We start from the raw sequence: 15654 nt of genomic DNA, 5'->3' as shown, positions 1-15654 counted from the left end.
TGACAGAAGTAACACACCCAAGACAATACATGTTAATAGATTTACAACACAACAACTCAATCCACAATGCAATACAGATACAATTGCTGTAGCTGCAGAGAAGATACATCATCATAACACCATATCATTGTTTAAAAACCTGTTGCAGTTATACACAGTTAAACCAATATTAAATCAAATATATATATATATATATATATATATATCCTTTATATGTGTGTATCTGTGAGAATCCGCTGGTGTCGGTATGCTTGCGTGTGTGTGTGTGTGCGCACGTGCATAATTATGTCTGAATGATACATATTCCCAGGTCTCTCCTGCTCCTCCTCTGAAGGTGTGTCCCTCCATCTCCCTCAAGGACCTGTAACAGATCACCACACACTGTTATTTATCCCTCAAGGACCTGTAACGTATCACCACACAATGTTATGTATCCCTCAAGGACCTGCAACATATCACCACACACTGTTATTTATCCCTCAAGGACCTGTAACATATCACCACACACTGTTTTGTATCCCTCAAGGACCTGTAACAGATCACCACACAAAGTTATTTATCCTTCCATCTCCCTCAAGGACCTGTAACTTATCACCACACACACAGTTATTTATCCCTCCATCTCCCTCAAGGACCTGCATGCAGTAAAACAAACTACTAAGAATAAAACATAGAGATATACTTTAAATAGATACATTAGAATTTGATATCAGCACATTAGTTCCATATTTATTTAGTTTTAGAATCAATAACAAATGGCTATAATTCTTACTGGGGCATGAACGTGGCTTCAATGGAGAATAAACTGAATCCGCCTCTGGTGGGGTTGCTGCTTCTGTAGGAGAATAAACATCAGCATAATATAATAGTTATATCCACAATAATATCCAGAATCTTAAAAAAACCCAGACTAGTACACAGACTAATACCCAGACTAATAACCATTTATTCAATATGGGGTCAAAGAGAGATGAGGTTCTGATAAGGGGAATATAGAGGGAGGGATGTCCAGACTTACCTCTCTTCTTCTTGGCTTTGGCCTTCTTTTGGAGGTCAACCTCAGCATAGGTCACATCAACAGGTCCAGCTGCTGCTGACAATGGACATTTCCAGTCAACAAATGAAGGAATTAGCTTAATGCATATTCTGCTTTCCAATTGGCCGGCCTGTATCTTCAGACAATTTAGTAGCAAAATAATATTTGCTTTGAGAGTGCAAATCCAAACGTATGTTAACATCAACACTATAATTGAAAATTCATTTCCAGTCAACAAACTAAGGAATTAGCGTATCGCATATTCTGTCTCTTCATCCAAAACATCACAACACCATCATATCTCAGAGAGAGGTAATATAGGTGTAGAGTATAGTAGTGAATTTGAGAGATTCCAGTCCAGCCTTCATCTCCAAATCAAATCAAATTGTATTTGTCACACGCGACGAATACAAGTGTAGACCTTACCGTGAAATGCTTACTTACAAGGCCTTAACCAACAATGCAGTTAAAGAAATAGAGTTAAAACAATGTTTACAAAATAATCTGAAGTAAAATATTTATTAAAAAGTAATATAATAAAATAACAATAACAAGGCTATATACAGGGGGTACAGAGTCAATGTGCTGGGGTACAGGTTAATTTGTACATGTAGGTAGGGGTAAAGTGACTATGTTTAGATAATAAACAGCAGCAGTGTAAAAACAAAGGTCTGGGTGGACATTTGATTAATTGTGCAGTAGTCTTATGGCTTGGGGGTAGAAGCTGTTAAAGAGCCTTTAGGACCTAGACTTGGCTCTCCGGTACCGCTTGCCTTGCGGTAGCAGAGAGAACAAACTATGACTTGGGTGACTGGAGTCTTTGACAATTTTTTGGGCCTTCCTCTGAAGCCTATTATATACAGTAGGTCCTGGATGGCAAGAAGCTTGGCCCCAGTAATGTACTGGGCCATACACACTACCCTCTGTTAGCGCCTTACGGTCAGATGCCGAGCAGTTGCCATACCAGGCGGTGAAGCATCCGGTCAAGATGCTCTCGATGGTGCAGCTGTATAACTTTGAGGATCTGGAGACCCATGCCAAATCTTTTCAGTCTCCTGAAGGGGAACATGTGTTGTCGTACCCTCTACACGACTGTCTTGGTGTGTTTGGACCATGATAGTTTGTTGGTGATGTGGACACCAAGGAACTTGATACTCTTGACACGCTCCACTACATCCCCGTCGATGTGAATGGGGACGTGTTCGGCCCTCCTTTTCCTGTAGTCCTTTGTCTTGTTCAAGTTGCACCCCCCTCTGCAACTGGGTCCTGGACTTCCTGATGGACCGCCCCCTCCAACACCATCATTAAGTTTGCTGACGACACAACAGTGGTATGCCTGACCACCGACAATGATGAGACAGCCTATAGGGAGTAGGTGGCAGCAAACTTAATGATGGTGTAGGAGTAATGCTTGAGGACGCAGTCGTGGGTGAACAAGGAGTTCAGGAGGGGACAAAGCACGCACCTATGAGGGGCCCCCGTTTTGAGGATCAGCGTGGCAGATGGGTTGTTGCCTACCATTACCACCTGGGGGTGGTCCATCAGGAAGTCCAGGATCCAGTTTCAGAGGGAGGTGTTTAGTCCCCGGGGTCCTTAGCTTACTGAGGAGCTTTGTGGGAACTCTGGTTTTGAATGCTGAGCTGTAATCAATTAAAGACTTCTCACATACGTGTTCCTTTTGTCCAGGTGGGAAAGGGCATCTGTGGATCTGGGCAGCTTGCAGCTGGGTTTCCCTTTGTAGTCCGTAATAGTTTGCAAGCCCTGCCACATCCGACGAGCGTCAGAGCCGGAGTAGTAGGACAAAATCTTAGTCATGTATTTACGCTTTGCCTGTTTGATGGTTCGTCTGAGGGCATAGCAGGATCTCTTATAAGCAGCCGGATTAGCATCCCGCTCTTTGAAAGCGGCAGCTCTAGCTTTTAGCTTGGTGCAGATGTTGCCTGTAATCCATGGCTTCTGGTTGGGATATGTCGGTACGGTGACTGTGGAGACGATGTCATCAATGCACTTACTGATGAAGCCAGTGACTGAGGTGGTAAACTCCTCAATACCATTGGATGAAACCTGGAACATATTCCAGTCTGGCCTAGCAAAACAGTCCTGAGAGCGTAGCATCCGCGTCATCTGACCAGTTAAGTATTTGAGCGAATCACTGGTACTTCCTGCTTTAGTTTTTGCTTGTAAGCATGAATCTGGAGGATAGAATTATGGTCAGATTTGCCAAATGGAGGGTGAGCGAGAGCGTTGTATGTGTCTCCGTGTGTGGATTAAAAGGTGTTAGACTTCCTTGATATTAGGCATCGCTCACCAGCTGTTATTCACAAAGACACACACTCCGCCACCCTCTTCTTTACAGACGTAGCTGTTCTATCCCGCTGATGCACAGATAACCCAGCCAACTGTAAATGATCCGTGTCGTCATACAGCCACTACTCGGTGAAACATAAGATATTACAGTTTTAATTTTTATTGTCCTGTAAGTAGGATAGAGTATGGAGTATGTCCTTCGCGTCGGACTCATTAAAGAATACATCTTCAAATGAATTACTTAAAAATCATACAATGTGATTTTCTGGATTTTGGTTTTAGATTCCGTCTCTCACAGTTAAAGTGTACCTAAGATAAAAAATTACAGACCTCTACATGCTTTGTAAGTAGGAAAACCTGCAAAATTGGCAGTGTATCAAATACTTGTTCACCCAACTGTGTATTATATATATATATATATATATATATATATATATATATATATATATATATATATATATATATATATCATTTTGGGGGAGGGGTCTTGCCTGTCTTGCCTGTTTTGCATGTTATTTTGCCATTTATATCTGTCACATATCAGTTTGCAAACTATGTAAGAAATATATATATATATATAATTGACTTAATAAAGACTCATACAAACATGGTCTCTTTTTTGTTTTCATTAGTAAGTCAGCTCCAAAATGCAGGTGTCTCAGTCTTGCGCAATTCTTTCTGTGATGGAGGGGCGAGGCATCAAACAATAGGAGCATTGCGCCGTGATTGGCTCAGTGTTCTGTCACTCATGGGGACACTACGTCTTTGCCAAGTTTAAGTCCTTAGTAAGGGTAGACATCCAAAATTGCAGCACTTTAGGTCCTGCCATAGAGTTAAATTACAAGTGCCCAAGGTCATTGTCCACGGATACAATGACGTCAAATCACGTTATATGTACAGTTGCTTTGATTGGACTGATCATGTCAACATCTTACTTTCAAAGTCTTAGCTAGCAGTCATCATCGAGAATCAAGTCAACAATCTACTGGCAAATCCTTTTTAATCCTTGTCATATGAAGAGAAATTATAGATAAAAATGTATCAGGGCTCATCGGCCATTGGACATAAAAATTACACAAAAATGTGGAAATCCCAAATTCAACAAATCAAATCAAATGCGCCGAATACAACAGGTGTTGACCTTACAGTGAAATGCTTACTTACAGGCTCTAAACAATAGTGCAAAGAAAAAAAAAGGTATGTGTGTGTGTGTGTGTAAGTAAGTAAAGAAATAAAACAACAGTAAAAATACATTTGAAAATAAGAGTAGCAAGGCTATATACAGACACCGGTTAGTCAGGCTGATTGAGGTAGTATGTACATGTGGGTATGGTTAAAGTGACTATGCATATATGATGAACAGAGAGTAGCAGTAGCGAAAAAAGAGGGGTGGTGGGACACAATGCCGGTTAGCCAATGTGCGGGAGCACTGGTTGGTCGGGCCAATTGAGGTAGTATGTACATGAATGTATAGTTAAAGTGACTATGCATATAAGATAAACAGAGAGTAGCAGCAAGCACAATTGGTTTGGAGACTTCACGACAAGGAGTGGTATGGAAGGAATCAGTGGCTAACTGCAAGAATGGCAAAGCATCCACTAGCCTGCTATTCAATGGAGTGACTGTGTGTCTTTTTTCTGAATTCCCACCATAAATCCAGAGAATGCCAGACTGATGACAAAGTTTGATGACAAAATTTGCCCACAAAGGACCGCCGCGCCACCTTCCTGTTTAAGTGAGCACATCACAATGTGAGTCCCAAAATGTCTTGTATGCTGCTGCATAAATGATGTAATATGCAAGGGAGATATGTATGCTGTAGCTAAGAAAGTAATACTAAGTGTATGTTGGCTAGTAAGCTGTTAGTAGCCCATGTGCCTGCTGTTCTAACTTGGTGGTGCACATGTAGCCTATAACCTGTTTTAGAGAAATATAATCATTGAATATTTTAAGAGCTTTCATTATCTGTTTATATGCCCCATTTATTTATCCTACGGTTCTGACACTAGGAACGTCCCATGTTCTGAATTCTGTCTCTTTACATTTCAAAGTGCTGAACAAATAGTTATATTGACTACGTCCGTCGTCGTCGCTCATTAATGTCTTAATCGAAACTACGGATTGCCTCTCATCCGCTTGTCGTCCCCTTATGCCATAGTTTGTACATCTCAATCATTAGTAGAAACTACATTTGTTTAGCAAGTCAGGCATATAGCTATGTTATTTTCTTAAAGGCAGTAAATGAGGCTGAATGAACTATTTCGCTGCCAGACAAGGCTCCGCTGATAGCCAGGTGTAGCAGTGGTAAGGTGTTCGGACTGCTGTTGGGACTCTGCTGTAGGGACAGCTTTATGTAGGCCCTAACAGATTGTGGCCACCGTTTGTCACTGTTATAGTGAAATGCATGTATTGTTTAGTGTTGTGTTGTGTAGTGGCTTTGCTGGCATGCATTCCACTTCATTTATTTTTTGCCCCACCAAGATTTACATGCTAAAATCGCCACTGCCAATACATATATTCCAGTGAAGAAGAAAACATAAAATAACAGTAACACTAAACGACAGGGTTGGTTTGAAATCCATTAAAATTCCAGTCAATTCAGTCCTGGACTAAGAAGCATATTCAGTGAAGATTCTCCATTTAACGTAGTTTATAGTCTGGGACTAGGCTTAATCTATGTCCAGGAAAACTAACCCATAATGTATGATGTGGATGTTAACGCAGAGTACTAGCTATATTTCACTGTATTTGAGGACCACCGCTCTGGAAACCTCTTAAAGCTACAGATCCGGATCATATTCTGTTTTTACATACCCTACACACATTATTTCTACGTAGCTGCTGTTCACACTCAACCTCCCTTCACGTTTCTCTCTTTACTCACCATCCTCTGAACCATGATGATGTAGCCTAAGTCTCTGCCTCGTTTGAACAAACAGTCAAGGCCTTTATGAAGGTTACAACCTTCTCTGTTTTTAATGGCAGTTGCACAAGCAGGACGCAGTGCCTTCTCATTGCATTGGAGCAAAAACAATCTGCGTTTTGTGTGATGATGTAGGCTAATGACAGTGGAGAGTTTAGCAGCAGCTATGTAGGCAGCGGAGTAGGCAGCATCTAAATAAAAAATATATATATTATCGCGTTTACAGAAAATCCAGAACTGCAGCCACTCCGATATGTGAGCTTTTGTCCACAGGACAAAATAAAATAAGACAGTATGTAAAACATTATATAATTAAAGGGGAAATCTGCAGTCTAAATAATAACAAAGCGGCCACCAATTTTTTACAACTACAATTTTTACAAACAACGGAGTAAAACAAGCATATGTTGTATTATGCATGGATCAATAGTTATACACAATTAATGTAAAAGTACGTAGGAATTACAGATTTCCACTTTAAATATGGATGAAATTAGACAACAACAAAAAATCCATTATTATAATTCTCTCTCCTTCATAATTTCCCCTGTGTTTGCATTCGGTACCTGAGTTTATGGGTTAAATCTTAATCAAAGTAACATCAGTGGGTCTCTGAGGAGGATGGAGGGGTAATCTCCTATTGTGTAGTACACCGTGTCTGGTTTCTTTAGATTATTTCCTTTGCCCACTGGGTGGCGCTGTGCTGCAACTGGTATCTGTAGGGTGCTGAAGAGTGTCTCTGCCTGTGGGGGGGACTGTGGTTCTTTCCTCTCTTCTGATGAAGTGTACTCTTTGTCCCCTGGATGTCCCTCTTCTTCTACTGCTGCTACTGGTACTGCTCCTGGTCTCCCTGCAGTGATGTAGACAGATGTCACCTCAGATCCAGGGGTGTTCTGTGGTTCTGGTCTTCCTGATAAAGCGCTCACTGGGTTGTCAACTTCTGGAACAACGGCCTGTTAGGAGATGAGAAATCATAACATGCAAATTATCATTTTTTTTAATTCTAAGAGTCTAAGACGTTGGGCGGTGGGGGAATTGCTTTAACATGGTCATACCATGCATCGTTTAGCTATTTGATATTGAATTTATAATGTTTTGATAAAATATTGAATTTGGCCTTTAGTCCCAAATCCCATAGAAATGCATTGAATAACACATTCATAAATGGCAAAAAAGAGTTAAAAATAAATAATAAGGAGTAAGGTTTTAAAGTGTCTCAGGAAATATTTTAGCTTTTTTCCACAAACATATTTAACTACACCTCCATTCATTATTTTAACCAGTACCAGCTTTTTTCCACAAACATATTTAACTACACCTCCATTCATTATTTTAACCAGTTACCTTCAAAATGGTCATAGAGCAAAATTGAGAAAAAAAAATGCCCCCCTTTCCACAGTGGGGTCACATTAGTTTGTTGCCCAAACCGTTCAGACGCTACAGACGTTTTCCTGAGACAACCGATTTCAGGGATGTCTCATGGTCTGACAAACACTGCTGGTGTTCGAAGGGAAAGGTGTTCGAAGGGGTTGAGGTCAGGGCTCTGTGCAGGCCAGTCGAGTTCTTCCACACCGATCTTGACAAACCATTTCTGTATGGACCTTGCTTTGTGCACGGGGGCATTGTCATGCTGAAACAGGAAAGGACCTTCCCCAAATTGTTGCCACAAAGTTGGAAGCACAGAATTGTCTAAAATGTCTTTGTATCGAACAGTTCTTGTGCTGATGTTGCTTCCAGATCCAGTTTGGAACTCAGTAGTGAGTGTTGCAACAGAGGACAGAGGATTTTTAAGGGCTACATGCTTCAGCACTCTGCGATCCCTTTCTATGGGCTTGTGAGGCCTACTATTTCACGGCTGAGCTGTTGTTGCTCCTAGACATTTCCAATTCACAATAACTGCACGTACAGTTGACAAGGGGCAGCTCTAGCAGGGCAGAAATTGGACGAACTGACTTGTTGGAAAGGTGGCATCCTATGACGGTGCCACATTGAAAGTCACTCATCTTTTCATAAAGGCCATTCTACTGCCAATGTTTGTCTATGGAGATTGCATGGCTGTGTGCTTGATTTCAGACACCTGTCAGCAACGGGTGTGGCTGAAATAGCCGAATCCACTAATTCAAAGAGGTGTCCACATACTTTTGTATATATAGTGCATATACACACAGGGGAAATGGGAAAAAATACAAAGATAACTACATTTGAGGACATATCTGTAGTTGTCCTTTTTTGTAAGTGACGACCTATGAACAATAATTGGATACAATCCACTATGGCCTTAAATTAAATGAATCACATGCATCTAGCACAGGGTCATAGGATATCTTGCTTTCTGGAAGCATTACAAAAAGCTGCTGACCCAACCACACCAATGCCATACACATCAAATATATGTGAATGTGTTTCATTAAAAACATGCAGCATCAATATACGGTATCACACACCACGAAAAACTAACAAGAAGTTAGAGAAAGCTAACAGTATTCCTAACTTTATCATGCAAGTAAACACTTTAACACACAATCACCGATGACTAGTCATTCTACAGTACATTCAACACACCATGTAAAAACCAACAAAGAAGTTAATTGTTTAACTGTATTCCTAACTGTATCATGAAAGCAAGCACATTTAATAGATACAAAACATGAGCAGCAGAAAGAAAAGATTCCATACAATACTAACCATAGTGGAGGATAGAGAGTAGGAGTGTTCCCTGTTTGGAGAAGGAGGAGAGGACCACCAGACATCTCTGTTAGGCGTTGTATGTCTGTTTCCTCTGGCTGTACATCCTCCCTATCTCTCTGTGACTGACTGGTAGCTAGCTAGACTCACCAACACACAATGAGAAGAGAGAGAGAGAGTAGAGAAGAGGGAGAAGAGATTTCTGCAGAGATACTGTATTTTCGATAGAGAGGCAACAGAGGGACCACAAATTGTCAGACAGGTCACTTCCTGTTTGGAATCTTCTCAGGTTTTTGCCTGCCATATGAGTTCTGTTATACTCACAGACACCATTCAAATAGTTTTAGAAACTTTTGAGTGTTTTCTATCCAAATATAGTAATTATATGCATATTCTCGTTTCTGGGCAAGAGTAGTAACCAGTTTAAATTGGGTACGTTTTTTATCCGGCCGTGAAACTACTGCCCCCTAGCCCAGACAGGTTAAAGAGGTGGGGTTTCAGGTGTCTCCGGAAGGTGGTGATTGACTCCGCTGTCCTGGCGTCGTGAGGGAGCTTGTTCCACCATTGGGGTGCCAGAGCAGCGAACAGTTTTGACTGGGCTGAGCGGGAACTGTGCTTCCGCAGAGGTAGGGAGGCGAGCAGGCCAGAGGTGGATGAACGCAGTGCCCTTCTTTGGGTGTAGGGACTGATCAGAGCCTGAAGGTACGGAGGTGCCGTTCCCATCACAGCTCTGTAGGCAAGCACCATCGTCTTGTAGCAGATGCGAGCTTCAACTGGAAGCCAGTGGAGTATGCGGAGGAGCGGGGTGACGTGAGAGAACTTGGGAAGGTTGAACACCAGACGGGCTGCGGCGTTCTGGATGAGTTGTAGGGGTTTAATGGCACAGACAGGGAGCCCCGCCAACAGCGAGTTGCAGTAATCCAGACGGGAGATGACAAGTGCCTGGATTAGGACCTGCGCCGCTTCCTGTGTGAGGCAGGGTCGTTCTCTGCGAATGTTGTAGAGCATGAACCTACAGGATTGGGTCACCGCCTTGATGTTAGCGGAGAATGACAGGGTGTTGTCCAGGGTCACGCCAAGGCTCTTAGCACTCTGGGAGGAGGACACAATGGAGTTGTCAACCGTGATGGCGAGATCATGGAACGGGCAGTCCTTCCCCGGGAGGAAGACCAGCTCCGTCTTGCCGAGGTTCAGCTTGAGGTGGTGATCTGTCATCCACACTGATATGTCTGCCAGACATGCAGAGATGCGATTCGCCACCTGGTTATCAGAAGGGGGAAAGGAGAAGATTAATTGTGTGTCGTCTGCGTAGCAATGATAGGAGAGACCATGTGAGGATATGACAGAGCCAAGTGACTTGGTGTATAGTGAGAATAGGAGAGGGCCTAGAACTGAGCCCTGGGGGACACCAGTGGTGAGAGCACGTGGTGCGAAGACGGATTCTCGCCACGCCACCTGGTAGGAGCGACCTCAGTTGAATGACCAGTCTTGAAACCCGACTGATTTGGATCAACAAGGTCATTCTGAGAGAGATAGCAAGAGAGCTGGCCAAGGACGGCACGCTCAAGAGTTTTGGAGAGAAAAGAAAGAAGGGATACTGGTCTGTAGTTGTTGACATCGGAGGGATCGAGTGTAGGTTTTTTGAGAAGGGGTGCAACTCTCGCTCTCTTGAAGACGGAAGGGACGTAGCCAGCGGTCAAGGATGAGTTGATGAGCGAGGTGAGGTAAGGGAGAAGGTCTCTGGAAATGGTCTGGAGAAGAGAGGAGGGGATAGGGTCAAGCGGGCAGGTTGTTGGGCGGTCGGCCGTCACAAGTCGCAAGATTTCATCTGGAGAGAGAGGGGAGAAAGAGGTCAAAGCATAGGGTAGGGCAATGTGAGCAGGACCAGCGGTGTCGTTTGACTTAACAAACGAGGATCGGAGGTCGTCAACCTTCTTTTCAAAATGGTTGACAAAGTAATCCGCAGAGAGGGAGGAGGGGGGGAGGGGGAGGAGGATTCAGGAGGGAGGAGAAGGTGGCAAAGAGCTCCCTAGGGTTAGAGGCAGATAAAGCAAAGCAGTTCGACACATACAACAACACAGAGTTACACATGGAGTAAAACAAACATACAGTCAATAATACAGTAGAAAAATAAGTCTATATACAATGTGAGCAAATGAGGTGAGATAAGGGAGGTAAAGGCAAAAAAGGCCATGGTGGCAAAGTAAATCTAGTGGAAAGCCTTCCCAGAAGAGTAGAGGAGCTAAGGGGGGACCAAGTCCATATTAATGCCTATGATTATGGAATGAGATGTTCAACGATGTTCAGGTGTCCACATGCTTTTGGTCATGTAGTGTACTTTGTAGTCTCTAAAGTTCTGGATCATGTCTTTAATTTAAAAATCACAAAACGGATGTACCAATCACAGATTGACACTTTCACTCACACATTGACGAGCCCAATAACTTGATTAGTTCTGAAGGGAGGGCTGGCCAAAGCAGGTTGTATGGAAGAGTTGACAATGATGACAACATCCACTCATTCCATCTTGTGGATGAAAAACTAAAGTTTATTAAAAAAGCACAATACAAAGATATTCAAAAAGTACAGTTGAACAGAAGAAAAAATGTATAATACTGATAATATTTTGTAACATTCATAAAGAAATATGTTATTTTATCATCAAATGAGAGAAATAATGAATCAAAGATAATACATTTCAGACATTGAGAACATAAACAATAAATAAAAAATAGCCATGGATGATCGCTCCCATAAATGTTTTGTACATTTAATCATATTTAGTGGTTTTTAAAGGTCCAATGCAGCCACTTTTATCTCAATATCAAATCATTTATGGGTAAGAATTTATATCTTAATGTGATTGTTTTCAATGTAAATTGTCAAAAATAAACAAAAACAGTTTCTAAGCAAAGAGCAATTTGTCAAGCAAGAATGTTGCTGGGAATGTCTGGGAGTGGTCTGAGTGGGAAGGGGAAAACTGACTATTAGGTAGGTGTTCCTAATGTCTGGTATACTCAGAGTATGTAAAACATAGTAAAATCACATTTTTGACTGCACTGAGCTTTTTGTATTGCCATTTTTCTATCAACTTTTTGTTTTTTGATTGCTAATTCAGAATCCATAATTAATTGGTCATCCTGAATGATTTTTAAGTTCGAATTTGCAAGTTTTGTCTCACTTGCTAACTAACAAGCTAGCTTGGAGACAGTGTGGATGTGAATGGATTAGAATGCCACAACATTGGCTTGGAGAGAAGCAGAAGAAGTGAGAGGACTCCATGAGGAGATGGCTTGGACTAGTGGAATAGCTACTCTGACTGTTAATATTATTATTCTAGCGACTGTGTGGCAGCATAATAACATCACCCAAGTGGGTGCTACATAGAGTTAGTGGAGAGGAGTGGCTAGCCAGCTAAGCATCACCAGCCCAGAGCACGGAGGACATGAGGGGACAGCATGGGGTTCTGCTGAGGCTACGGACACTGACTGTCTTTCTACTCTGACCGGCTCCCTCCTCTGCTCATAGGATCATCAGACCATCAATGGTTCCTCAGATCTCAATGACATCAGATCTGCTTCCCAGTTCATACCTTCCAGTTCTATTACTCTCACAATTTATAGTTAAACATTTTTTTTTATACAATACAAAGCAGATACAATTATTTTAGCTGCAGACACGATCCATCATCATTACACCATATCATTGTTTCAAAAGCTGTTACAGTAATACACAATTAAACCATGATTCAATAAAATATATTTGATGGTAAAAAAAATATATACAAGTCCTTAATGTACAAGGTGTTATTGTGTGTGCGTGTGTGTCCCGCAAATGTCCCGCATTTTATCAACAAATTCAAATACCACTAACTTAGAAAAATAGGTTAATTTGTCTCAAATTTCAGTCAGACATTCAAAACTGTCTCTTTCAGTTACATTGAGCTTATGAAAAGATATACACTGAGTGTACAAAACAATAAGAAAATATATAAAAAAATAAATAAAAAACATTTACATAAGTGTTCAGACCCTTTACTCAGTACTTTGTTGAAGCGCCTTTGGTAGCGATTACATTCGAGTCTTCTTGGGTATGAAGCTACAACCTTGGTCCCATTCTTCTCTGCTGATCCTCTCAAGCTCTGTAAGGTTGGATGGGGAGCATCGCTGCACAGCTATTTTCAGGTCTATCCAGAGATGTTCGATCGGGTTCAAATCCGGGTTCTGGCTGGGCCACTTAAAGATTCAGAGACTTGTCCCTGAAGCCATTCCTGCGTTGTGTTGGCTGTGTGCTTAGGGTCGTTGTCCTGTTGGAAGGTGAACCTTCACCCCAGTCTGAGTTCTTGAGTGCTCTAGAGCAGGTTTTTATCAAGGATCTCTCTGTACTTTGCTCCGTTCATATTTCCCTCCATCCTGACTTGTCTCCCACTCCCTGCTGCTGAAAAACATCCCCACAGCATGATACTACCACCACCGTGCTTCACCGTAGGGATGGTATTGGCCAGGTCACAAACGGTGCCTGGTTTCCTCCAGACGTGTTACTTGGCATTCAGGCCAAAGAGTTCAATCTTGGTTTCATCAGAACAGAGAATCTTGTTTCTAATGGTCAGAGGTGCCATTTAGCACACTCCAAGTGGGCTGTCATGTGCCTTTTACTGAGGAGTGGCTGCCTGTCTCGGAGCTTTACGGACGATTACTTTGACCTTGCTCTGACATGCACTGTCAACTGTCGAACCTTATATTGACAGGTGTGTGCCTTTCCAAATCATGTCCAATCAATTGAATTTACGACAGGTGGACTCCAATCAAGTTGTAGAAACATCTCAAGGATGATCAATGAAACAGGATGCACCTGACCTCAATTCAAGTCTCATAGCAAAGGGTCTGAATACTTATCTAAGTAAGGTATTTCTGTTTTTGCTTTGTTATTATGGGTTATTGTGTGTAGATTGATGAGGACATTTTTTATTTGATCCATTTTAGAATAAGGCTGTAACGTAACAAAATGTGGAAAAAAATCAAGGGATCTGATTACTTTCCGAATGCACTGTATGTATGTATGTATGTATGTATGTATGTATGTATGTATGTATGTATGTACTGCTAAAAAAATAAAGGGAACACTTAAACAACACAATGTAACTCCAAGTCAATCACACTTCTGTGAAATAAAACTGTCCACTTAGGAAGCAACACTGATTGACAATACATTTCACATGCTGTTGTGCAAATGGAATAGACAACAGGTGTAAATTATAGGCAATTAGCAAGACACCCCCAATAAAGGAGTGGTTCTGCAGGTGGTAACCACAGACCACTTCTCAGTTCCTATGCTTCCTGGCTGATGTTTTGGTCACTTTTGAATGCTGACGGTGCTTTCACTGTAGTGGTAACATGAGACGGAGTCTACAACCCACACAAGTGGCTCAGGTAGTGCAGCTCATCCAGGATGGCACATCAATGCAAGCTGTGGCAAGAAGGTTTGCTGTGTCTGTCAGCGTAGTGTTCAGAGCATGGAGGCGCTACCAGGAGACAGGCCAGTACATCAGGAGACGTGGAGGAGGCCGTAGGAGGGCAACAACCCAGCAGCAGGACCGCTACCTCCGCCTTTGTGCAAGGAGGAGCACTGCCAGAGCCCTGCAAAATGACCTCCAGCAGGCCACAAATGTGCATGTGTCTGCTCAAACGGTCAGAAACAGACTCCATGAGGGTGGTATGAGGGCCCGACGTCCACAGGTGGGGGTTGTGCTTACAGCCCAACACCGTGCAGGACGTTTGGCATTTGCCAGAGAACACCAAGATTGGCAAATTCGCCACTGGCGCCCTGTGCTCTTCACAGATGAAAGCAGGTTCACACTGAGCACGTGACAGACATAACAGAGTCTGGAGATGCCGTGGAGAGCGTTCTGCTGCCTGCAACATCCTCCAGCATGACCGGTTTGGCGGTGGGTCAGTCATGGTGTGGCATTTTTTTGGGGGGGCCGCACAGCCCTCCATGTGCTCGCCAGAGGTAGCCTGACTGCCATTAGGAACCGAAATGAGATCCTCAGACCCCTTGTGAGACCATATGCTGGTGCGGTTGGCCCTGGGTTCCTCCTAATGCAAGACAATGCTAGACCTCATGTGGCTGGAGTGTGTCAGCAGTTCCTGCAAGAGGAAGGCATTGATGCTATGGACTGGCCCACCCGTTCCCCAGAACTGAATCCAATTGAGCACATCTGGGACATCATGTCTCATTCCATCCACCAACGCCACGTTGCACCACAGACTGTCCACCATCCGCCACCTCATCAGGAGCATGCCCAGGCGTTGTAGGGAGGTCATACAGGCACGTGGAGGCCACACACACTACTGAGCCTCATTTTGACTTGTTTTAAGGACATTACATCAAAGTTGGATCAGCCTGTAGTGTGGTTTTCCACTTTAATTTTGAGTGTGACTCCAAATCCAGACCTCCATGGGTTGATAAATTGGATTTCCATTGATTATTTGTGTGATTTTGTTGTCAGCACATTCAACTATGTAAAGAAAAAAGTATTTAATAAGATTATTTCATTCACTCAGATCTAGGATGTGTTATTTTAGTGTTCCCTTTATTCTTTTGAGCAGTGTATATACCCTAGTGCGTGTGTGTTTGTGTGTGTGTGTATTTGTTTGTGCATGGCTGCATGTGTATATGTGCGTGAGGGCGTCTAGCATGTACA

The 15654-nt window shown here is 42.6% G+C and overlaps 1 protein-coding gene across 1 annotated transcript in view; it reads right to left on the bottom strand.

The window, feature by feature from the left end:
- Positions 1-521: 521 nt before the first annotated feature.
- The window catches only part of LOC106595552 (basement membrane-specific heparan sulfate proteoglycan core protein), a 55612-nt gene continuing 40479 nt past the window's right edge, over positions 522-15654 (bottom strand). The window contains exons 20-22 of the mRNA XM_045700625.1: positions 1019-1090; positions 773-835; positions 522-529 (exon numbers count right to left, since the gene is read on the bottom strand). Of these exons, the coding sequence (XP_045556581.1) occupies positions 522-529; positions 773-835; positions 1019-1090 (143 nt within the window). The remainder of the gene's footprint in view (positions 530-772; positions 836-1018; positions 1091-15654) is intronic.

Source organism: Salmo salar, chromosome ssa18, assembly GCF_905237065.1.
Source record: "Salmo salar chromosome ssa18, Ssal_v3.1, whole genome shotgun sequence".
Lineage (NCBI taxonomy): Eukaryota > Metazoa > Chordata > Actinopteri > Salmoniformes > Salmonidae > Salmo > Salmo salar.
This window is presented reverse-complemented; position numbering and strand designations above follow the sequence as displayed.